Below are 24730 nucleotides of genomic sequence, written 5' to 3'. Positions count from 1 at the left end.
TTGGAACATACTAAATAGTTGGGTGACCATTTTGTAACTTTTAATAGTCGGGGGACTCAACAAAGCAACACCCTATAATCAAAAGATCATTTTATAACTTTTAATAGTTGAGGGATTCAACAAAGCATTACCCTATAGTCAAGAGATTATTTGTGTAATTTACCCTAAAAATAATAAAAATCTATTGTCATCAATGTACTGTATAATTTTCAACTTGGAATAATTATTTGATATAATACGTCATTATTTATTAAACCCACTTTTAGGATTTAAAAATTGATATAATGTAAAAATTAATCTCAAACATTTATTAAAATATCATTTTGGCTCCTATTCTTTTTTTTAGCATTTTATCCCTTAATGTTTCATTTTAAGAAAAAAATATCTAATATTTGATTGAATAATCACTTTGATGATCCTTATTTTTGTTCTAGTATATTTAGACCCATAACGTTTCATTTTAGGGTATAAATGTTCTTATTTTAAAGTGTTAACTGTTTGTTAACTAATAATTTTCATCTACGGATAAATCTTTTTACTCTAAAATAATATTTTAATAAAATTTAAGGACTAATTTTGATATTATGTATTAAAAATTTACCCTAACTAAGAAAGAGGAAGAGATGGAGTTTTCATGCAGCTGCCGCCGAGGTGGTGGTCGTCACAGAAGGGAAATACGTGGTGCCAGTCTAACTCATTGAGAAATTTAAGGTTTTAGCATTTAATATAATATCTCTAATCAAACCTATGTAACTAATTAATTAATTTTACCCTAAGTTATGTTTGTTGATGTCACGACAATTTTCGCATGTTTACTGTATTAATACGACACAAATTTTAAGATCTCGTGAAGAATTTTCCAGTTCTAGGCTCAATAAACTATATAGATTGACATTATCCTTTATTTAATTTTCATTTAATTATGTTTTTATCATTTTATATTTTTAATTTAATTTATAATATCAACACATAAATTTTATTTTTGTTATCGTCAAATTGTAAGATAATCAAGAATTTAATTTTTTTTTTCTTAGGAAGTATTTTATACTGATAAAATTAACTATTAATATTTATATATGATAAATTAATAAAATAAACAATTTAATTTGATATGTTTTTTTAGCAAATGGATTAATTGTTTTAACTTTAATGATATGTGAGAATCAAATTCAAAAAAAAATTAAACAGAAAGATAATTAATAATTACTTACCATTCTTAATGCAAATTTTAGGGATACATTAAATTCTTTATCACATGTGAATGCCATTATTTTTAAGCATTTATTATGTTAATTTTATGTACAAAATTTAGGGAAAGTTCAAGGAAGTAATTAAACCTAAAATCTTGCTCTAATCATAATTTTCTTGTAACTTTCCCTTAATTGGCCCCATTTAGCTCACTAATGGGGGCATCAGACCCCTTTTCTTATTCTTTTGAGAGACAATCAAGGACTTAAACTTTAGAAATTAATTCATTATGGACTGCTAATTTTTCATATTATAGATCATATACTGATCCTCCAACAATAATACTTAAGCTACAACTCGCCTTGTTACAGAGAAAATGGTATGTAGAATCTGCTTAATTAATGATGTTTGATGATTGATTACTATACTCGAAAATAATGAATTGGATCCTAACCCACTTTTAAGCTATACAAAATAAAAATATAAAACTTCGAAAAAAGGGGGAAAATGTTGATTAAACGAGGCAATAATGATCCAAATCACCTAATAAAGAAAACGAATCCTCCTTGATTTCTGCTTGGTTTGGTTTCTCTTTGCTGTCATCGACGACCAGTTGAGCTCCGGTCAGCTTCTTAGCTCTTTCGGCCTCGAAATCCCAATCTGTTCTGATCAGAACCAGTAGCATGGTCACCATACACGACACTTGAGCTGCCAACATTCCGAGCCACAGTCCCTTGAAATCATATCCAGCAAAGAAAGCAAGCCATACTGCCACCGGCATACCGACGAGGTAAAAGCAACCGAGGTTTATGTTGGCGCCGTCCTTCGGCCTTGCCGTGCCTCGTAGAACCCCGCACCCGGTCGTTTGCGGGCAGTTTCCGAGCTCGCATAACCCGATGATCGGCAAAACGAGGGATGTTAATGCAATGATCTCTTTGTCGCCCGTGAACATGCTAGCCCATATGTTCCTCACCATTGTAGCAAACACGAGTGCTGATAAGCCCAGCATGAAGCCACAAAAAAGGCCTACGAAGGCAGCGAGCTTGGCCTTTTTAGGCTGGTTTGCACCAAGCTCGTTCCCGACTCTCGTAGACACACCGAAGCTTAGAGACGACGGAATATGTAGATCAACGCCGTCGTTTGGATCAAAATCCCCATCGAAGCGACGCTCGCCTTCGGGTTCAACAACAAGCCGCATAGGAGAATCATGATCTCATACCACCACCATTCGAGGCAGACCGAAATGCAGCTCGGGATGGCCAAATTCAACAGCGATTTCCATTCTTTAAAACACTTGACGACCGAGAACCCTCCCCATGTCTTTTTGTGGACACCAAAGTATAGGATGTAGATGATCAATGAGGCCACAAGAATGAAATTTGTCCACACACCGCTAAGAGCAACACCCTTGATGCCTAGTTTAAGATACGATACTAGAAGATAATTGATGGGTATGTGGAGAAGAATCGATAACATGGCACAACATGTTAACGGGAGAGTAATGGACTGTGTTCGAAGATAGATTCTCAATGGATGCAAAACTGATTGGGCTAAAAGATCAGGGAGAGAATAAACAAGATACCATTGTGCTTCAGTGGCTATAGTTTCATCCTGGCCACATAGTATCATATTTTCCTCATGTTTATCCACAGGAGAGAAATCGGTAATGAAGAAACGAGAAGCAAAAGCACCGTTCTCTGCAACGTGATGCCGAGAACGGTGTATCGTTTTGCGCCGAACGCTTGGCCGCAAATCGATTCCATTCCCATGGCAAGACCAGAGAGAATGGAGTAGCCAGTGATATTAGCAAAGCCAATGGCTAGCGAACCGCCCGCCAAGGCTAAGTCACCGAGGCGGCCGAGAAAAAGCATGGAAATCAACGACCGGGAATATAACATGAGCCCGGTTAGTACCATAGGTACAGCAATATTGGCTATGGCAATGGCTTCCTTGATTGCAAAAGGAACAAAAATGGCCCTATCTACCTTCTCGGTCTGGATCATCGAGTAACACTTCGGGCTGCTAGGGATGAATGGTTCGTAAATATTCGACGACCCTTTCGAGTCGTCGATCAAGAGAAGATAAGGGACGTCGGAGTCACCTTTGCCGGAGGATGTGAACTGGCACATCTTGCTGTATATGAAAAATGATACTAGTGACCGAGCGAGAGAGATTGTGTTAGGGAGGGTTGTAGAATGGGGGACTAAATGGGTTTTATAGTGAATTTTGAATGCTTGTAACGTGGTATTACTAACTGTGACCGGCATTAAGAAAAATTATTATACCGAAGCGTTCTATCGAGATTTTTAGTATTCGATAATCATACATAAACCGGATTGTATTCATATTCGTGGCATTTTTTAATAGGGAGGGCCCTCAGGGGGTAACTTATAGTTCAGTTTATTGTTGTATTAAAGTTGGCATTGTGTAGGGCAAAGGACAAGGCAATTGTGGCATGTACTTGGAACCCATTTTAGGTTGTCTTGTCTCCAATGTTTGGCAAATTAGCCAATAGTCAAAGTCAGCCTTATGTTGGAGGAGGCCCTGGTTTTTGCACTACAAAGATCCTACGAACCAAAGAGCATTGGTCATATTGCCAAGTGGTTGGCAGTAACAGTTCCACATAAGAGTGGGGTTGGTTTATTTTGGTATTAAGTCTGCAAATCTCAATTTATAATTTAATTAAGATTTTAAGTTTAAATTTTTAAAGATTTAATAATATTAAATATATAATAATATATTCTTTATGACGTTATTTGATTTAATAAAATAAACTTTTATTTAGACTATTAAACGAACAAACAAAAATATGATTAGGGACCAACAACCGGTTAGTTTAGTGTGATAAGACACTAGATTTTTGAAGTAAGGTCGATTGTTTGAATTTTGATTTTTACAAATGAAACAAACTGAGTTGAGACGGTTGTCTCCATAATGAGCTCTATAAAATTTGATCTAGATTAATTAATCAATAGACCAGATACTAATAATTAATTAAAAAAGTTACGATTAGGGCTTTGAGTCGTCGGTTTTGGACCAAACAACGGCGTGGTTATTAGAAAACGTGTGGAAAATCTTTTGAAGAGGAAAAATTGCAACTTTTGCATGTGTTTCGCATAATCTTTCTTTTGTACCATACTTGACTATGCGAGAATTGAGTTCTCATTCCTTTTGGAGAGCTAATGTTGATTTTGACCCCTAAATTATATTTAACTTTTTATTTTAATATTTATTGACTGTTGTATTACTTTTGTATTTATTGTTGACTCTTAAAAACTTATAAACCCGTCGTGTGTTATAGTATGAGCGATTAATGAATTTTTTAACGGTTATGATGGATCAGACACTAATAATAGTAATGGAGAAAATGTTAAACATCTACATTGAGCAAAAATATACTTAAGACACTTCAAATAAACAAAGAGTATAATTTAAACATTATTTTTTATTAAATCTAAAAAATTAAAGAAAAAAATGATAAAATAAGACGTTAAACTAATACAGGGTCACATGTCATTTCAGTTGGTGCATGAGGAAGATTCTCAAAACGAAGGAGGGGGGCTTTTCCTTTGATTGGTCCGTTACGAATTGGAGTTTGATTACTACCTCATGGACTTGATTTGAGGTTTGTGCTGAAGGTGTTGCTGTTCCTTGGCATAGGTTGGTGTGATTTTCTCTCCAAATTCCTGAGCATGCCATTGCTGTTATGGGAGGCTCTCTATAAAGGGTCGTTTGCTGCACTGGTGTATTGTTGTTGATAGTCTCTGTGTTTTCTGTGGTCATTTTGAGACTTGAGAACAATTGTTCTTTTGTGGCCCTTTCTCGAAAGAGGTTTGGGAGGGTGTTTTGAGATGATGTAATATGTCTCGAGAGGTTATGCTTTGGGATCAAGATTTGCTTTGAGGTTTACTCAAAGGAAAATCCTTAATTTCTTGCATTCTAAAGGTGGCTTGGAGTGCTCGCTTGTATTACGTATGGACTGAATGTAATTGCATGATCTTTTAAGGTTGTTTCCGTTCTTCTGTTATTATCTTGGCCTTAATTAAGAAGATTGTTAGTATTCAATTTAGTAGAAAATGTATTGATAGGCTTGACTCTGTGAACTCTCAACTGTGTGTTGCTTGAGATATCTCTACCTAGGATCTGTGAGTATTTATTCCATGCTCTGTTGATTATAGCAGTTTTCACTGCTTTTGAGTGATGAAATAAAAAAAAAAAAAAAAGATATAGGATCACATGATGGGATTAAATTTAGGATAAAAAAATTCTCATACCATTAATATTACCATTAAACTAAGATGTCATTAGCTAAAAAGCAAGAGAATTACCCGTTTAACCTGTGATATATTGACAAAAGATATCCTGTAATTGATATTTAATTCTGAATTCAAACCTGAATAACCTCTCTCTTCCTCCTTGCAAGAACACTTAAAATTTATTTATTTATTCTTAAGCCATCAAGAGAAGAATGCTATGATTCCTTTTTCACTTTTGAGTAATCTTTGTTAAAGGCCAAAGCATTCCGTGTGTTTGCTAACTCAACTTTCTTCTTTATTAAAATCCAAATTCCATTTGGCCTCTACTCCCAGCATGAGACACACCATTCATTGTTAGTTTATTATTTCATTAAATTAAGGATTAGGGTCTGAATGGTTTCTTCTTTCTTCCAAGCTTCACTTAGTCGAAAGAAGAATCAAACGTTTCAACTTTCAAAGATTTTTCTGCAAAGTGAAGTAAAGCATCTTTGAATAATTAAGGGGGGGAAAACAACTATTCAAAATTTAGTTTATGTGGCCAATTTTGATCGTAAGTTTGAGGGAGTCTAATCGAAAATTTTAATTTTTTATAGGTCTAATTGAATTTTTTTTTTAATTTGAGACTTAATGAGAATTTTTTTAAAAAATATGAGTATATAATTAAAATTTTCAAAACATTCAAGAGGAAAATAAATTATGATTATATGTTCAAAATTTTCTTAGTAAATTGATAATGAATATATATACTTGTTTAAATTCGAAATTTTTAAAGAGAATAACATGAATATGTATACTTACTCCAAATTCAGAATTTTCTTGACTTTTTAAAAAGCTAAAGGTGACACGAAAGAAAGATGTCATGTTCATATTGTATCTATCATTTCTATGGATTTCTTTTGTTTTGTTTTAGTAGTGCATGCAATACATCAATTACAAATATTCATTGATATTATGATATTTTTTTCATACATATTAGGCCAAAACCGGAAATTAAGATTTTACTCGGGTGTAAGAAGAATCATGGATATCCCTAAAATGAATATATGAGAAATAGGGACGGAGCTGTGATTCTAATTCAAAGGATGCAATGTATAACTAATAATAAAAATGGGAGGGAAAAAATAAAAATAAATCAAAATTTGAAGGTCTAAATAGATATTTATCTCTATTTATTTTTTAATGATAAAAATTAGGGGCAGTGACCCCCCACCTACCCACCCAACACATAGCTCCATCCCTGGAGAGAAATTAGGTGGTGACGAGTCAAAGACATGAAGTGAACTATCCAAAGGTTGTGAGTGTTTAGCCATATAATCAGCAGCATAATTAATCTCTCGCGGAAGTCCACGAAACAACCTTTGTCAATTATAGCAGCGATGGAACGAACCAAAACTCTCATACAAAGGTGTCGAGAGTAAAGCATGAACATCAGTATTGTCAGTTTGCATCGAGACTTGCTCAAAACCATAATTCTATGCAAGCTTAAGTTCTTCATAAACTCCCCAAAGTTCCGCGTGATGGACCGAAATCATTCCTACGCCCTTGTTACAAGCTTGATGATTCCGGAATAGACCTCCAATTGAGCCGCGCCCAGATTCTAATGATACAGCAACATCTGAATTAAGCAGATATAGGCTAAAGGTTATTTTCAATTTTATCATTATTTTTCTTGTATGTATGCGTATATACGCTAAAGGTTATTTTCATTGATATTACACAAAATGTTATTTAGATAACTATAAGAGTTTGGATATGATATGTATATATATATATATATATATATACACATGAAAAATATTAAAATGTATTTGCTAGAGTATATTATATTGATAATACAAAATGTTATTTTCTTTTCAATGACACCCGATGAGGACAACAACTTTGCATTAGTTAACAAGATGCTCTTATACTACTATATGTAAATATAACAAACATAATTTTTCAGTGATGTACTTTGTGCTATACATATTCAGAAGCGACAAAGGATGCAGTAAAACAAGCGAAGCAAAGGAAAGGGTTTGATTGGATATGGATAAAAGGGCTTAGCAATTTAGCAGAGCATAAACAATCGATTATTTTTCTTCAAGTGTTTCCTTTAATGCAACACCTTTATTTACCTGTACCCTGATTCGCTCCTTGCAAAGGTCATAGAATTAGCATAGAATTGGTAATGCTCTCTGCCTGTCTGAAAAAGCTTCGTCATTTGTGCACGCACTTGGCCGGTACCACTTTGCTTTTCCTTCTTTCAACAGTGCCTCTTTCGGGGTTTCAGCCATGCACTTGATTGATGCGAAAGAAAATGGACCAAATCCAACAATTTCAATGGGGTCTAAATGAATGCCATTTATATCCACTTCAAATCAACATTTCTTTTCTTTTACAACAATATATGTGGTCGCTGTTGTGATATGATACAGATTCCAATGGCTGCCTACGCATCTGACTCGAGTGGAGATACCAGCGGACCATTGGCACTCCTCACCCTCATTGAGATCACCCCACTTTCACTTCCTCTAAATCATGTTACCAATATAACAATACATAATTGTACATGAGATTCCTTTATTATAACTTTCATTTTAAATTGACCCATAAGCTTTAGAATATTATATATCAATCCTTAAAATGTTAAAATTTTATATTATTTTTTGTTAACGTACTGTTAATTCTATTAAATAAAAAAAGTTGTGTATCTTTAAAATCATAAAAATGAAACCAGCGACCTATTTTTTTTCAAAAGCAAATTAAAACCTTTTAAAAGATTGAATTCAGTTCTCAAAATCTTTAAAAACAAAGTAGTTTCTTAACCAATAAACTAATATCACACTAACAAAAAGATCAAAATAGAATGGCATTGCTAATTTAAAAGCTGATATAAAATCTTTTTAAGTTAAAAAATAATTTAAACTGAAGGCCATAATTTGAGGATCAATATAAAACAATTTTGAAATCAAATTAAAATGAGACTCACATGTTGAAGACTTCTAGTGCAATTAACTCATAATAATATTGGAGAAAAAAATAAATGATCTTTTCGTCCACTAGAACTATTCGCAACGATCTAATGGATGGTTCTAGAGGTTCTACTAGGCATGTTAAGCTAATTGTTGATACGGCGGTGAGTGAAACAAAAGCTTCGATTAGGTTATCAGTTGTTGTCGTTCGAGATTCTTTGGGCAACATTTTTGCGGGTCGGTCATGTTACTGCAATATAGGTCCACAGCAGCATAACGTTCGGAAGCAAAGGTAGTGTTGCGATGGCTTTCAGAGATTGGTTACCGATGAAATTCTAAATGATAAACAAAGACAATTCAGAAAACAAGATAAAGATGATGGCTAATAAGTATGAAACAGGAGTCAAGCTGATGAAAAGAAACGAGTTTCAAGTTCAAAGTAAAACAGAATATCCGCATCGCACCTAAACTAGATGGAAAATCTAGCCTTTTAAAACTATGCACTACAGCAAAAGGTCAGAATCCAGCTCTAAATGTAATTTGCATAAACGGTTTTGTCACCAAAGACAAGCAAATAACAATGCTTCCTACTGAGATTTACCACAATGACAAAGGTCTTCCTTCGATGCTTTCTCTAGATAATTATCATTCCTCTGCCGCCGGTGATTGACTGTAGTTCAAATGGCAAAATATAGTGTGAAACAGAATCTCCAAAACAAAAACTTATAGATCATAACGATACAAACCTGAGATATCTCTCATTGGCTGGACTTTCAGCTTCACCGTCATAGGGGCTGGTCCTTCTTTATGGCATAGAACTTGGGCTGGGATCACGACCATTCTCTGGACTAGCTCTCTCCCTTCCATATGGACTATGGTCTGCTCCACGACCATTGTCGGAAGCGGGTCTTTCTCTTCTGTATGGACTGTGATGGGGGCTACCATCATTTTCAGCACTTCGCTTCTCTCTCCTATAAGGGCTACCATCATTTTCAGCACTTCGCTTCTCTCTCCTATAAGGGCTACCATCATTTTCAGCACTTTGCTTCTCTCTCCTATAAGGACTACGGATAGGGCCTTGGATATTCTCAGGGCTAGCCCTCTCCTTCCTGTAAGGACTTCGGCTGGAGCCACGAGCATGGTCAGAGCCAGCCCTCTCTCTTCGAGGAGGACTATGGCTGGTGATCTGGCCATACTCGGGGCTGCCTCTATCTCTCTTATAGTGACTTGGACTGTGGCCACGACCATAATCAGGGCTCCCCCTGTCCTTCCTATAAGGACTACGACTAGAACCACGGCCATAATCAGGGCTACCCCTCTCTCTTCGGTAAGGACTTGGTGATCGTCTACTATCACGACCTCTCTCAGGTAACCTACCACGAGTTTCGGTATAACCATTTCGGCAATCATCATCATCTCGAACTGCATATTCTACCGAAATAACTCTATCCATCAGCTTGCTGCAATTAGACGAGACCATGGTTCAAGAAAAAATAATAGGATTTCCTGAATATCTTCTAAATAAAGGAGTAAATAATTGGCAATTCTTCTTGGGAAGTAGGCTTTCTACCTCATATTTGTAGCCTCCAATGCTCTGGTGGCATCATCCTGGGAATCATATTGTACAAATGCAAAATTCCTTCTGATCCTTACATTTACTATCTTTCCATATGACTCAAAGTGCCTTTCCAAATCCCTAGTCCGAGTGTGATATGGATCAAAATTGATGACAAATAGAGTCTTTGAAGGTCTTGTATTGGCTGCAGATCTTCTTGAACCACCCCCACCTCCCTCGGGCTTTCTAATGCCACGCTCATGCTTAAAACACAAAAGTAAAAAGGAATTTACTAAGATGAGAAAGCAAACAAAAAAGCAGTTCAAAGATCTGTCAAAAGTAACAATACCAACTCAATACCTTTGTCCATTCAACGCGAAGCCTACGTCCCTTTTGACCAAATTCTGTTCGATCAAGTGCTCGGATGGCATCTTCAGCATCTCTCTCGTCTTCCATATAGATGAAAGCAAATCCTACACACCAGAAAACATTGGTCTCATTAGGAGTTTCACAATGGTGGAAAATGATTAACTAAGATACAATGAATCCTCCCACCAAAGGAATCTTCTATCGGTTGACATTTCCTCTTCGGCAAGAAACAAACCACCTAAAATGCTTCCCTAGGACAAAATTTTGGCAAGCTCCTTATAATCTATAAACTAAGACCAGTTAAAGTAGTAACAGACCTTGAGTGATGAACTAAGTGATGTCAAGGAACAAGAATCCAAAAATGGATCTCAGGTAGGGCAAGGAATTAATGTGCCTTCTCCATATTTTCTGCAGCCTCTGCCATGAGGTCAATAATGTTTCTACCTTGAAACATGTCTGAATTTGAGGGCTGGGGAAAAGTCACGAGGAATGAAATGAAAAAATGCCCGAGGAAAATGAGGGATGATCGATGCCATTGCGGATTAGAGTGACTCTTCTTGAAAGCAAGAAGAGGAAGCTCATCACATGCATGAAACAGAATTCTGTGGAGCTCCTCCATAATATCCCTAGAAAATCCTGCGCCAAAGAAAATGTTGAGTATGGGGGCTTATTTTTCAAAATTACTTTTTTCCCTTAAACATCGTGGACCCCCAGTAAAACTCAACGAAGGATAATTGATGCTGCTGTGTCGTGTACTATGAGGTCATACGCTGCACAGCCATCATGATAGGGACCAACACCTTAATGCTCTGGATGTAGGATACTTGACATTCCTCGTTGTTGCAGGAACTTTAACTCATCGCGACATGTGCACACATATTGCTCCATATTTTAATTTTTTAGACATTTACAATTAAAGAGTATTATACTTACCGTAAGAATTCATATTAAGCTTCTTCTTTTTGAATGCGATACCACAATTATACTTCGAAAATTTGTCAAGCAGGATTTTTGAGGAATTCAAGTTCAGCACCAAAAAAACAGCTTGTTTTCATTTACATATTGAAACTAAAAACTACGTGGAATAGCTTTTAACTGTGCCATAGTCAACAAGAAAACAGCTTTTTAAACTCAAATTACTCTTGGCACCTTTACAATTAACACATCCAGCTAAATAGCACCAATAGCAAGAAAGAAAAGTAAAAAAAAAGGAGCAAGGGAATGGTGCTCACAATGCTCACATGGAATCAATAGTCAATAACATAGATAATGAGAAACAATACTTACCAGACTTCATATCTACTCTTTCGACTCTCCCAAATTTTCTGAAGAGTCGTTCCAAATCAGACTGACGTGCATCATACTCAAAGTTTCCGCAGAAAATGGGTCTCATGTTGCCTGAACAGATGAGACAACTTTCCATCAGTATTTCACACACACAGAGACATACATGTTTACACACATGCAAACTTATGGAAGAACAAGTCAAAACAAGAGGGTAACCTATCAAAGTATCAAGTACTAACACATTCTAACAGAATCAAAATAGATAGAGCATGGCATCAGCATCAAAAAATATTTCAAAGCTATTTAGTAAACAAATAGAGGCTTAAGAGACAAAACAAAAGATAATCAACAAGACAAGGGGATGTTCCCGGATATTTGAAATATAGTACTGATGTCATTTTCATAAAAAAATACTCCAAAAGAAAAGGCTTTCTCTAAATGAATTACATAACTCTCATTCTTTATATTTTGATTCATCACACAATAAAAAGAAAATCCGAAAGCATTCTTTTCGAGTTAATATAAACAAATTATTCACAGTATTCTAGTGAACGACATTCTGGAGGTCTTTGAAAGGAAGGGGGAGCTAAAAACACAATTATAGCTACTGGATCTACATAAATGAAAAATGAAATAAAACAACAACCAAATCTACCATAAAGATATACAAATCATAGATCTAAGAAAAAATATCATCTTAGATACTAAGAGACAACTAAGGTGAGATAAGAGATTGGAACTGAACAAATTAAATTTATAAGAATCATATAAACTAGACTTTCCTTCATTTTCACATATTTTCATGGAAAAGAAAACAGAAAGCTCCGGAAATTAAACTTGTATAGAAACGATGATTAGAGTGAGGAAATTACCTTCGGAAGCAGGGATTTCAGGATGAAACAAATAAATAAAAAGTTCGAAACCCTAGTGAAAGAACCTCGCGATATTTTTCACGAAATGAGCTAAAATGCGAAGCTCGTGAGTCAATAAATAGCGAGGTGAAAATAACGTTCGTTTTTCTCAAGCCCCCAGTTTTTGAGATATTTGTGAAAATGGCCTGAAATTTATTAAGAAAATCCTAATTTGACCCAAATACTATTTGATATTTTATATTAATTAATTAGACGAAGAAGAATCCTTGTGTGAAAATTAGAATATATAGTTTTAAATCTAATAATAAAAAATATATAAATATTAACATAAAACTATAATATTTTATTATTTTTAGAATAAAAATAGATTTTTTTTGACACGTTTAGCTTAGTTCGGTTTAAAAGTCGGGCGCTCACCAGAAGCCCGAAGACCTGTCTAAAATTTGAAACAATGGGTTTGAACAAATAATCGAGCCCATTTAAAATATGGGTCGAACTAACTTTTTAAAATTTGAGTCTAGCCCATTTTTAAGTTTACAATATTTAAATTATGTTGTTTTTATATGTTTTATATCACTTTAAAATTATCCCTGTATAAAGATAAATAAATAAAGAAATTTAATGAATGGAAAATCTTATAAAATATTAAAAACTAAACTAAAAATAAAATAATTTTAAAATAAAATCATAATATAAGTAATTCGTTAACCAATTTGAATTAGTCATATATATATATATGAACAAAAGGCATAATAACAATTAGTACCCAACGTTTGTATAGATAGTCACTTCAAATCATATTTACCTTTAAATATAAAATTTATGAATCTTATGTATAATGATTGTTACCCATTAACATTTTCAGTTTGACTTTAGCTTAAACTATTTTCAATTCGAATTACGGCTTGCCCTTTAAATACTTCTAAATCATTCTTTAAAAAATGTGAATTTTAAAAAAAATCAATATTTAACTATTTAATTATATTTAATATTTAGATGTATTTTTTTTTAATTTAACCTAAGAATACAACTATTTAGTATGTGATTTAATAGGCCAGCATGTAAATTTTATAAAATTTAAAACTTTGCATTAGTCAAAGTTACTTTTATTACACCAAAATCATGTGTTATCCACTCAATTTTCAACCCTACATTAAAATTTTTAAATAAAATATAAAAGTTTAAATGTAAACGAAGAAAACTAAATTAAAAGTATCATTAACATAATAGAGTCCACATTACATAAGTAACAACACAACTACAAGCATATATATAACATTACATACTAAAAAAAATTATTGACCCGAGTTAAACTATATTATGTTAATGATACTTTTAATTTAGTTTTCCTTGTTTACACTATTAAGATTCAAACTTTTAAAAAATGTGAACCATCAAATTTAGACTTGGATTTGTTAATGATAGTTTTAATTTAAATAAATACATCACAAACCCAAGTGCAAATTTCTTATTATTCAAACTTAAACTATATATTACCATGCATAAGCTATAAAATTTATAATTTTCCAGTATAAAGATAATTCAAGTCATAAACACTTTTATTTTGACCCGAGTTAAACTATTTTCAAATGGATCACAATTAGACATATGAATACTTTCAAATTATTCTTATATAACGTTAAACTATTGAGACGTGAATACTTCTAAATCATTTCTATGTAGCTTTTATGTTTGTTTAATGATATTTAATATTCAAATGCATTTTAATTTTTTTATAATGAAAACATCTATTTAACATGTGATTTAATAGGCCAATACATAAAATCTATAAAATTTAAAACTTTGCATTAGTCGAAGTTACTTTTATTCAATCCTGCATAAACCCAGAAGAACCTTGATGAATGAAGTCAAGATTAGCAGCATCGTCCAACAGAGCAGCTTGGGGATGTTGAGCCTGATATTTCAGAAACGCAATCTTAGCTTGAGTTTTTGCCAGTTGCTTCTCCGCATCATGTATCTGTTTTTGCAGTGAAGATACGAGTCCAACACAGCCATAGACAGGGTCCTCGATCCGATACTGTGCCTCCATGCACAATAATTCCGCAGCTTCAGCTCGCAGATTGGGCGGTAGTTGCTACACACGATAACGGAACTTAGACCACATTAACATATATTATTCTGGTCTCGAAACTGAAGTTTACCTGGAGGAGTTTTGCGACGTTACTGGCGCCATAGATTCGGTGGACAGAAACAAATCTTTGTGGAATATTGGGTGGGAAATAAGGAGAGAAGATGCAATCAGGAGGGCATTTTCTTCTTAAATATCTGCAGGCAGCACAACGGCCTGGATTCATGGCAACGAGATTATGAAAATCTATTGAACGCTCTTTGAAGGATTCTCAAAATCTATTGTTATTCGAACAAATCTATCAAAGATTTGGATTAATATATAGTAAAATTTAGTATGGTTCATATGGCATTAGCATTGGACAGAAGAAAATCATGCAACAGCTATATTTTATTTTAAATTTTGAGAGATTTAGAGTAGAAAGTTGCTAATGTATAGGAATTGCCATAGTTTGGAGGAAGAAAAATGGTAATTAATTTTTTTTTCATTTGAATTCAAAATAAAGCTTAACAAATGATGGAGTAAATATATTAATTATCAGTTGATTTAATGAGATGAGACATCAAAATTTTTAAGTAAAATAAAATATTAGAATCTTAATATTATAAATAAATAAAAAAACTGAATTAAAATGATTGTCACCATTAAAAAGTTCAGATTACACGACCAAAATAACAAAGATTACACAACCAAAATAACAACACAACTGCAACATTACATGAACAAAATAAAACACAGCAAACCCAACTCCAAGTTTCCTATCATTCAAACTTAAACTATATATTATATATAGGCCATGCATAAACTATATGCATATAATTTGAATGCATTCCATCAACTAGCAAGTTTAATGGAGCTGCTTCCGGTTCATGATTGGATTCGGATGCTTCGAAGTGATGGTGTCAATCGAACAGATTGCCGAAGTTGAACAAGGAAGCTAGGAACTCATCTTCTTGGGAAACCTGCAATGATAAAATCGTAAACGTAAAAAAAAAAAAAAAACGAAAAGGAAAGTTATTGATGAAGAAAGAATTTGAATTAAATATAATGCTAAATAAACTTCAGTGATGAAATCATGGTAACATGCCTGATCATTTGATGAGTTATCTTCAGCAGTTAGGGCATCATCGTTCACTTGGAATAAGCTGCTGAGTAAGTCAGGGTCAATCGGTTGTTCCTCTACCTGGGTTTGTTGCTATATACATTACAACAGATGAGTATGAGAGCATGATCCATAACAAAGAAAATTTAGTTTTGGAAATTGAACTTTGCCTGATTAGTGTTTCCAGATTCATTGGAAGGGTTTGCATCGCCAGCAGCAGCAGCAGTATCGGTGTTGATCAACTCTTCAAGAGCACTTTGAATCTGCGGAGGCACGAATATTGTATCGAATTGAAGGGTAACAGGTGGTGGTAGAGATAACCGGAATCAAAATAATGCACTTGCCTGGCTAACACCTTGTTCATTCCAAGGAGCGTTATCTTCCAGGGACTCGTCAATGTCGGAGTTCAGAAGTTCATCCAGTGAGGGGTAGATTTCCGGGTACAATGAGCCGAAAGAAAACTCCGGATTGTCGTCGCCACCGCCGCTGCCAGAACCAGCTTGTTGCTGTGCCAATCAAAAACAAATTGTTTCGAGAAAGAAGATCAATATATAAAACCAATTCACTCAATCACTAGAATAGAAATGTAGTATATACCTGATTAGACGATTGATACTTCTTGGACCCAAGGATGAGGTCGCTGAGTTCGTTGAGGTAAGCATCGTCAAGTTGCAGATCAAAACCATTATTCAGCAGCTCGTCAGAATTATAATCGGTCACTCCTGGATAGTCGAGACCCGGCAGCATCGTGTTTGCTTGTTGCTTCGACGCAGTAGACCCTGGTGGAACTTGGTTTGTTTCATGTAATACCGGCGAAGATAACACTCCTGGAGCCAGATAATCAAAAGTTTGATTCCCCATGGATGCAACATTCATGTTCTCATTGAAAACACCAGTCATTGAATCATAGCCACCGTTAAGTTCATCAGCATTCAAGCTACTCCCAGCGTAGCTAGTATTATTGCCGTCGTAATCGGGATTCAGACTAGAGCAGGACTGGGAACCGCTCATGCTTCCGAAGATCCCGTTGGTTCCGAATGTCGAACTCGGAGAGCGAAGACCAGGTGAACCAAACCTGAACTGGGATGAGGAACCAGCATCGTAAAAGCCAGACCTTGGTTGAATCTGCTGCGGGTACGATGGCAACGAGTTAGAAGAGTTCATCAGGCCACCAGATAATCCCGGTCGATTACCCAGATAGGTCGGATTCATCAGGTTCCCAGAGAGCAGTGGCTTGTTAGCTTGGTGGGACAGTAAACGGGATTGTCCACCGCCATATGGCTGAACCCTGTTGCTGCTTGAAGCACCATGATTACCATAGCCGAAGGTTCCATACCTAGTAGTATTATGAGGCGAATAATTCCCTCCATAGCCAGGATAGGATGTTAAGCCCCTCAATCGTTGCAGTTCTTGCAGTCGAGCGTATTCTTGAGCTGTTTTCATCAACAGTGGATGGCCAGCTGCGAAAGTAGACTTGAGGAACCTGTCGAACATGGCCTTTGATTGAAAACAACCCCTTTCTGCGATTCGCTTTAAGAAGAGGCGATACTTCTGCAATATTTACATATCCACAAGAAGTATTAGGGATATTACAAAACCACTAAGAAAGATTAGTGACAAGTACTTTTCTGAGAAAAAAATTAAAGGGATCTAAGTAGATAATTAGCCAAAAGCGAACCTGTAAATGACTAGCCACATTTTCTCTGGTTAAGCCTCGGACATTCATATGCTCAAGAATCTTCTTGGGAACAGCTTCTGCTGGAGTTAAACATGAAAAGAAAACAAAGTTTCATCAGTTAGATAGGCATTTTCAAATCAAAATTATCGATGATGATGATGTGTGTATATATATACACATACTTTCGAGGCCAAGATCTCGCAAGGCATCTAAGAACTGGTGATGAAGTGGGTTTGTCCAGACCACCTTAGCCTTCCTGGCCTTCTTTGGCTTGAGTTTAGGGTTATTGTCTTCATCTTTTCCATTCTTGTCCTTCCCCGGTTCCTTTCTTTTGGAACCTCTTTGACCATCATCCCTTTCATTATTCACAGGAGATGACAATCGTCTCATGTTGCCGATGCATAGTTTTCCGACCGACGATGACAAAGAGTCTCCTTCGATTTCCTCGATAGCCAGGGATTTACCTTTCTTGCCAACAACGGCATACTGCCATACATCCTTGAGACCATCGGGGCTCACAGGTTTTACTATGAAAAACACAGCTCCTCCCACTAAGCTATCCAGCATCACACGTTCACTGTCATCGGAGGACATTACTGCACTCGTTGAAAAGTGTTAAAGTTTCAGACTTTCAGTCGCTGTAACTCGTAAAAGGAAAAGGAAAGCCAGTACTTACTGATAACGGGGAGTTTTCTGAATTCCCGTTTGATTTGTTTTTGGAGCTCGATCCCATTCATTTCTGGCATATGAAGATCTGTGACCACTAGGTCAATATTGTCTGGATTTGCCCGAAGAACAGACAACGCTGCCAAGGGATTCTTAACACTTGTAACTGAAACATAAACATGAGTATACTTTACCATGAAGAAAGTTTCAACTTTTTTTTTCCTGGGAACAGAACATTGATATGAAAAACCCTAAGAAAAAAGTCACTGGAATGAGCGAAATCACCATGAAAAGAACTAAAAACAAAGTTTACATAGATATACCTTGATAACGAAACCCTCTTAACATGGCGGAGACGATTGCCAGAGAAGTGGAATCATCATCAACCACCAAGATTGTGATTTTCAAAACGGGAGAGCATACTGCAAAAGCCCTAGGATTTGAAAACTCTCTTCCACTCGGTCTCTCATCATCAGACCCCATCTTTCTCTTTCTCTCTTCTCCTCTAGTTTGATTTGGGAGCAACAATGGCCGCACTTATTTATATTTTGAGTACCAGAAGTAAGCAGATTCGTGGCTGCAAATTTGGTGATACAAATGGCAGGGAACTGTGTCTACACTCTACACACAAGCAAAGTCCGTTTTGTTTTGTTTCTCTTTTGAAATTATTTGATTTAATCTGCAGTTTCTCTTTTGATTCTTTGAACATGAAATGATGAAACTATGAAGAACAAGACAACATTGGGGGATGAAGAACTATCGCCCCTTGAAATTTTACAGGAATTTATGATGAAAATCCAGTGTATAATCTAAATTAAATGAGATTTACCAAAAATAATAGTCTCTTACATGGAAATGCTTAGCGTAAAAGATTTGTCCATATTTATGTTCAAACCCTCTTCCTATGATTCAACATATTTTCCGGTTTAGTAATAAGACACGTTATCAAAAGAAATAATCATAAGTTCCGGATGAAAATTAAAAGATTAAAAAAGAAAAGTGCACATATAATGTTTGGATTAATTAACAATTTAATACGTAAAAAAAGGGTATTTAACAATATAAACGATCATATCTTTGATATTATTAACGTGAAATATTATGATTAATAATCTAAATAAAGTTATTTTTTTGTAAAAGAGTATTAAAATAACGATATTTAACGATATAACGGTCTTATCTCATCTTATCTTTAATATTTTTCATATGAAATGTGTATTCTTTTTTACTTAGCATGTGAAACATATTATTATTTAATAATCCAAAACGATATTTAATGATATAACGATAAAAAATTATCTATAAATCCTTAGCATGTAATACAACACTTTATTTAATAATCTCAAATGATGGTACTTGATACAACAATCAACAATTCACCTTCAACGTTATTACCACGCAATACATTACTTTTTTAACAACTTAGAATAACGTCATTTAAATATATATCATATCTTAACATTATTAATGTAGGAAACAATCCTTGTTTAAAATTCAAAATAACCATATAACCATGATATATCATCTTTAATAACATTGTTAAGGTTTAATAATGTAAAACAATATTCACAAGTGTCATAACCATTTTTTTTTTATAAAAATAATTTATATTATTTTAAAACGATTACGACTTTAATTTAGAAAATTGGTGATTATGGATTAATTAAAATTAAATTGAAAATGAGTCGCCATCGACCTTTGGGTTGGGCAGGTCGAATACCTAAGAACGTCTTTTAAAAACAATTTTAAGAAAAATAGTTTTATAAGACAAAAATTTGATCTGCGTTACCAAAGATTCACTTAAAACATGTTCGGGAGTCGGTTACGTGTGGGGAAGGATAAACACCCCTACAACGCCCAAAATTGGTACTGTGTCGCTTACACACCGTCGTAAATGATGGAAATTATAAATCGTATATAAAGTTAAAAAAATGATCTATTTATCGAACATTGATTAATTTGCTTCGAATTATTTAATTAGAGAAAATTCTTTAACTAAAAAAAAAATCTCGAGATTAACCATCCTCCGTCGGGAAAGCTAACTCGTCTATTTCTTATCTTTAAAAGAATATTCCCTCATTAACAAAGATACGAATGGAATATACAAAAAACGATATTTTCATACAACAAAATAAATTGATAAAAAATAAATCGAATATACATAAAAATTTGATGTTTACATACAACAAAATAAACTAAATAATGAATCGAATATAAAATGTAGAACAAAAATTGACAATTTGCATGAAATGAAATAAATTATTATTCAGAGACATTCATTACAATGTTCGGCTTAAAATAAAAAGAATTAATTAGCAAGATAAAATCAATTTTATTTCACGTTCACATTTGTTTAAATGTCGTATCGGATTACGCCGCTTCGATCAAGCGATGCTTTCCACGCCCATTCCACGAAAGACAGTTCTTGAAGATATTCGAATAAAGGACATTAAAATGAATATATAATCATAATTACTTAATAAACGGTTTTAAAAGCACAACATACCTTCATGTACGTACTAAAAACATTAAGTAACAAAGTAAATACATCAATACAACATGCACCTATATATATATATATATATATATATATATATATATATATATATATATATATATATATATATATATATATATATATATATATATATATATATATATATATATATATATATATATTGACAATAACAGTAAAATATATATACATCAACACAATACAATTATAAGTAAATATCTAAAACAATAAAACAACAAGGACTATAAGCATAAAATAAATACTTGAACCTTAAATACCACATTATATATAAGAATCAATATGCGAATGAGATTAAACATAAGGTATAAATAAATTACCCAATTTACTAATTAATACAAGTGGCCGGAATGAACACTAAATAATATCATCTGTCAAAAAAGGAATACTTAGACGAACAGCCATACGAGATCAAACATTACTTAAACCAAAGGATAACAATATGAAACAGTGACCAAAGTGTAAGTGTAACAGAATTCAAAGCTTAAAGTAAATTATGCAAAAATTCTATTCTATGACTAAAATGAAAAGAATACAAGATCAGCAGTCCAAAAGCTAAACAGATAAACAAATATAAAATAAACAAATGTGACTAAAATAAAATATTAGACAGATTACAAAGCTCAAAATGAAAAGATAAACTTTCATTGGAATGATCAAATCACAAACATTACAGAATTAAAAGGATCTAAACTGCGGTTTATCCCAAACATAAAAAACATGCGTGAGAGATTACAGAATTAAAAGGACCCAATCTGATATTAGACCCTAAAAACCCAGAACGTGCAGGTAAGCTTGCAAAACTAGGAGGACCAAATAAGCTATTTACCCTGTTTTGTTTGAAAAACACGGTGAAATGGGGTTTAAACGACGTCGTTTGGTTGTGGTCATATACCACGCTTAAGGGTTTCTAAAACCCTATTCTCTCATTTTTATTTCTTTCCCCCCTCAGCCGTGCCTTTCTCCATCCTTCACCGAGCTCTCTCCATCATTCACCGAGGATGGAAGCTATTAACTCCCCGGCCCCTAGCATCTCTTCTCTCATCTACAACAACCCCCTAACCTACTTAAAACCCAAAACAAACCCCATTATTTCGAACCCTAACAAACCCTAGCATAAAGAAAAGACTTTACCTTCAGAGGTGGTTCCTCCTAGCTTCGACGAGGTCACTAAGGGTTGAATCTACAAGGTAAGTAAGTTGTGGTTTCGGATTTTTCTTTTTTCTCTTCGTTTTTTTCTCCTCGATTTTCTTTGTATTTTTTCTGTTCGAATGGTTTTTTTTTTCTCTCTGTCTTTCTCTGATTTATGTGGGATATTTGGTGATAATGATGAAGCCTCTACATAGGTGAAATGATTTTCCAGATTTTGCTATGTTAAATCCCGAAAAATCGGGATTTAACTTATTTTAAAATGGGGTTTTAAATAGGTTACTGTAAATGATAACTTGGGACTGATTTGGGGACGTTTTGCACTGTAGATGACGCTGGTGACGTGGGAACGGCGGCTGGACCATCGGAGTGGGCCGGAACAGTAACGGCGGCGTGGCACCCTTTCCTCTGTTGGGCGGCTGCTGATGATATTTAGGGTTTCAAACCCTAATTACTTTGGGTTACTGAACGGGCCTGGGATTAGTATTGGGCCTGAACCGGGTCTGGGCTCCAAGTCTTGTAATTTTGGGTCGGGCTTGGTATCTGATGGGCTTCGGGTTTGAGCCTGCAAAATTTTGTAATATATTAATAATAAAATAATAAGATGACGATAATAATAATAATAATAATAATAAAATAACGAAAAAAACCCGGACAAAAACGGGTGTCTACAGCTGCCCCTCTTTGCACATTCTTGTGTTAACAAGAATAGGGCAAAGATGATAAGACAACACGTTTTTGTCTGGTTCTCTTCCATTTATACATAGAAATTGGATAATATTGGTTGTTGGGGACGACACTGCTCGTACGTGATGAAGAGTTTGGTTATCTATGGTTGACACGGCTCCTACGTGATGAAGAGATCTGGTCGGGGAATGACACGGCTCATACGTGATGAAGAGTTCTGGCCATCTAAAGGTGATAACACGGTTCCTACGTGATGAGGACGGCTGGTTATCTAGGGTGACACGGCTCATACGTGATGAAGAGATCTGGTCGGGGAATGACACGGCTCATACGTGATGAAGAGTTCTGGCCATCTAAAGGTGATAACACGGTTCCTATGTGATGAGGACGGCTGGTTATCTATGGTTGACACGGCTCATACGTGATGAAGAGATCTGGTCTGGGGATGACACGGTTCCTACATGATGAGGACGACTGGCCATTTTTAGGAGTTATGGTTTCTAGAGAAACCAGATTAAAGATTTGTTTCAAATAAACTCAAAGATGATATTTTTTTTAAAAGCAACTGTCTCAAAAGAGAAAAAATTCGTTTTAAGGGAAACGACTCAAAGACGACGTTTAAAGGGAAACTGTCTCAAATGAGACAAAATTCGTTTAAAGGGAATTGATCTCAAAGATGTTTGTTTTGTTTCAAGGGAAACAAATTCAAAGATGGTAAATTTTGTTTTCCAAATAAACAAACTCGAAGATTTTTCTCACAGAAACCGTCTCGAGAGACACAAAATTTTGTTTCCAAAGAAAGAGATTCAATGATTTTTTTTCTTTTTTCAAAAGAAATTGTTTTAAGGGATAAAACATTGTTTCCAGAGAAACAAACTCAAAGATGATCTTGTTTTAAGAGAAAATGTTTCAAGAGAAAATGTTTCAAGTGAAACGACTCAAAAATGGTTTTATTTCAATTGAAACAAACTCAAAGATTTTGTATTTCTAGAGAAACTGCCTCAAGGGAGTCAAAATTTGTTTTAATAAAAACAATCTCAAAGGTGGGTATTTTCAAAAGAAGTTGTCTCGAGAGACAAAATTTTGTTTCAAAGGAAACCAACTCAAAGATTTTTTCAAAAGAAATTGTCTTTAGGAGATAAATTTTTTCAAAAGAAATAGACTCAAAGATATTTGTTTCAAAAGAAACAACTCAAAGATTTTTATTCAAAAGGAACAGACTCAAAGATTTATCTCAAGAGAAACTGTCTCCAGAGAGACAAAATTCGTTTTAAGAGAAAAAGATTCAAAGATTGTCGATATTGTTTATATGGAAATAATCTCAAAGGTGTTTTCAAAAGTGTTTATTTTGTTTCAAATGAAACAATTTCAGGATTTGTTAAAGGGGAAACTGTCTCGTGCGAGACAAATCAGCTTTGAAAATCTCAAGTGATATTAATTTTGCTTTAAGTACAACAACCTTGAAATTTGTATTATGAGAGAAAATGATGTCTCAAGCGAGACGAAATTTGCTTTAAGATATAGTCTCAAATGAGACAAAGTTTGTTTTTGAGGAAACGATCTCAAGTGAGATCAACTTTGTTTAATGTGAAACAAATTCGAAATTTGGATCTCAAAGGGAAAAGGTCTCAAGCGAGACGAAATTTGTTTTAAAAGAAACAACAATCTAAGGTGAGATTAATTTTGTTTTAAGTGAATCAAATTCAAAATTGGTATCTCAAAGGAAAAATGTCTCAAGCGAGACGAAGTTTGTTTTAAGAGAATTTGTCTCAAACGAGACAAAATTTGTTTTTAGAAAGCTGTCTCAAGCGAGACAAAATTTGTTTCAAGAAAAACACCCTCAAAGGCGATAAAAAGTCTGTTTGTTCATGCACGTTAAGGAAATGTCTTGATTGTTGACTTTAGGAAGCCCAAATCATTGTTTCTGTAAGTTAGACATCTGGTCATTTCCGAGCTTTGATTTTCCTGAGAGATCAAAATGATGCATTTTTGACTGACTATATTGGATGTTATGATGGATGTCAAGATGAAATTTATTTGATTTTTTTGTCCAATTTGTCCCCAAGTGAGGAGAAAAATGTCTTTAATATATATGATGATAAATGTTTGATGCAAATTTTATGTATTATGTATGTATTGATGTATGTATGTATTGATATGTTTGTATTGATGTATGTATGTTGATTTGTGAGGGGAAGGGTTGTTTGTGCAGTCTTCATTCTATCACTGACTTAGTTTGTCTTCATTTCCACCATGGTGTACTCTTGCACACCTTGATCTGAGATAATTTGTTTCCTTGCCCCAGCAAATTTTGCCCCAAATAGCTTCTCTTGCCCAACTTCGAT

General features: G+C 34.4%; 3 protein-coding genes and 1 pseudogene across 7 annotated transcripts; all 4 read right to left on the bottom strand.

Moving 5' to 3' along the window:
- Positions 1-1702: 1702 nt before the first annotated feature.
- On the bottom strand, positions 1703-3365 carry LOC120181953 (annotated as a pseudogene).
- Positions 3366-8889: 5524 nt separating this feature from the next.
- Positions 8890-12603, bottom strand: LOC120181965 (serine/arginine-rich splicing factor RS40-like). 5 transcript variants are annotated; one of them, XM_039186987.1, is made up of 8 exons: positions 12482-12603; positions 11610-11720; positions 10314-10426; positions 9969-10216; positions 9454-9858; positions 9332-9369; positions 9145-9277; positions 8890-9068 (listed from the first exon to the last, which is right to left on the bottom strand). In XM_039186987.1, exons 2-7 carry the CDS (start codon positions 11713-11715, stop codon positions 9204-9206), a joined length of 984 nt encoding a protein of 327 aa, XP_039042918.1. In that variant the 5' UTR covers positions 11716-11720; positions 12482-12603; the 3' UTR covers positions 8890-9068; positions 9145-9203. The 5 variants fall into 5 exon arrangements, with proteins under 5 accessions (XP_039042918.1, XP_039042917.1, XP_039042916.1 ...); XM_039186986.1 differs by having other exon boundaries at positions 9145-9382; positions 9467-9858; positions 12482-12602; XM_039186985.1 differs by having other exon boundaries at positions 9145-9369; positions 12482-12601.
- Positions 12604-14309: 1706 nt separating this feature from the next.
- On the bottom strand, positions 14310-14796 carry LOC120181964 (LOB domain-containing protein 24-like). Its single transcript, XM_039186984.1, has 2 exons — positions 14644-14796; positions 14310-14576 (listed from the first exon to the last, which is right to left on the bottom strand). The coding sequence occupies exons 1-2, from the start codon at positions 14794-14796 to the stop codon at positions 14310-14312; spliced, it is 420 nt and encodes a 139-aa protein (XP_039042915.1).
- Positions 14797-15472: 676 nt separating this feature from the next.
- LOC120181963 (putative two-component response regulator ARR21) lies at positions 15473-18499 on the bottom strand. Its single transcript, XM_039186983.1, has 9 exons — positions 18340-18499; positions 18027-18182; positions 17533-17946; positions 17351-17430; positions 16270-17223; positions 16017-16178; positions 15843-15935; positions 15658-15765; positions 15473-15532 (listed from the first exon to the last, which is right to left on the bottom strand). Exons 1-9 carry the CDS (start codon positions 18497-18499, stop codon positions 15473-15475), a joined length of 2187 nt encoding a protein of 728 aa, XP_039042914.1.
- Positions 18500-24730: the final 6231 nt, after the last annotated feature.

The sequence above is a fragment of the Hibiscus syriacus genome, unplaced genomic scaffold, assembly GCF_006381635.1.
Source record: "Hibiscus syriacus cultivar Baekdansim isolate YM2019G1 unplaced genomic scaffold, ASM638163v2 tig00112611_pilon, whole genome shotgun sequence".
Taxonomy (NCBI): Eukaryota; Viridiplantae; Streptophyta; class Magnoliopsida; order Malvales; family Malvaceae; genus Hibiscus; species Hibiscus syriacus.
This window is presented reverse-complemented; position numbering and strand designations above follow the sequence as displayed.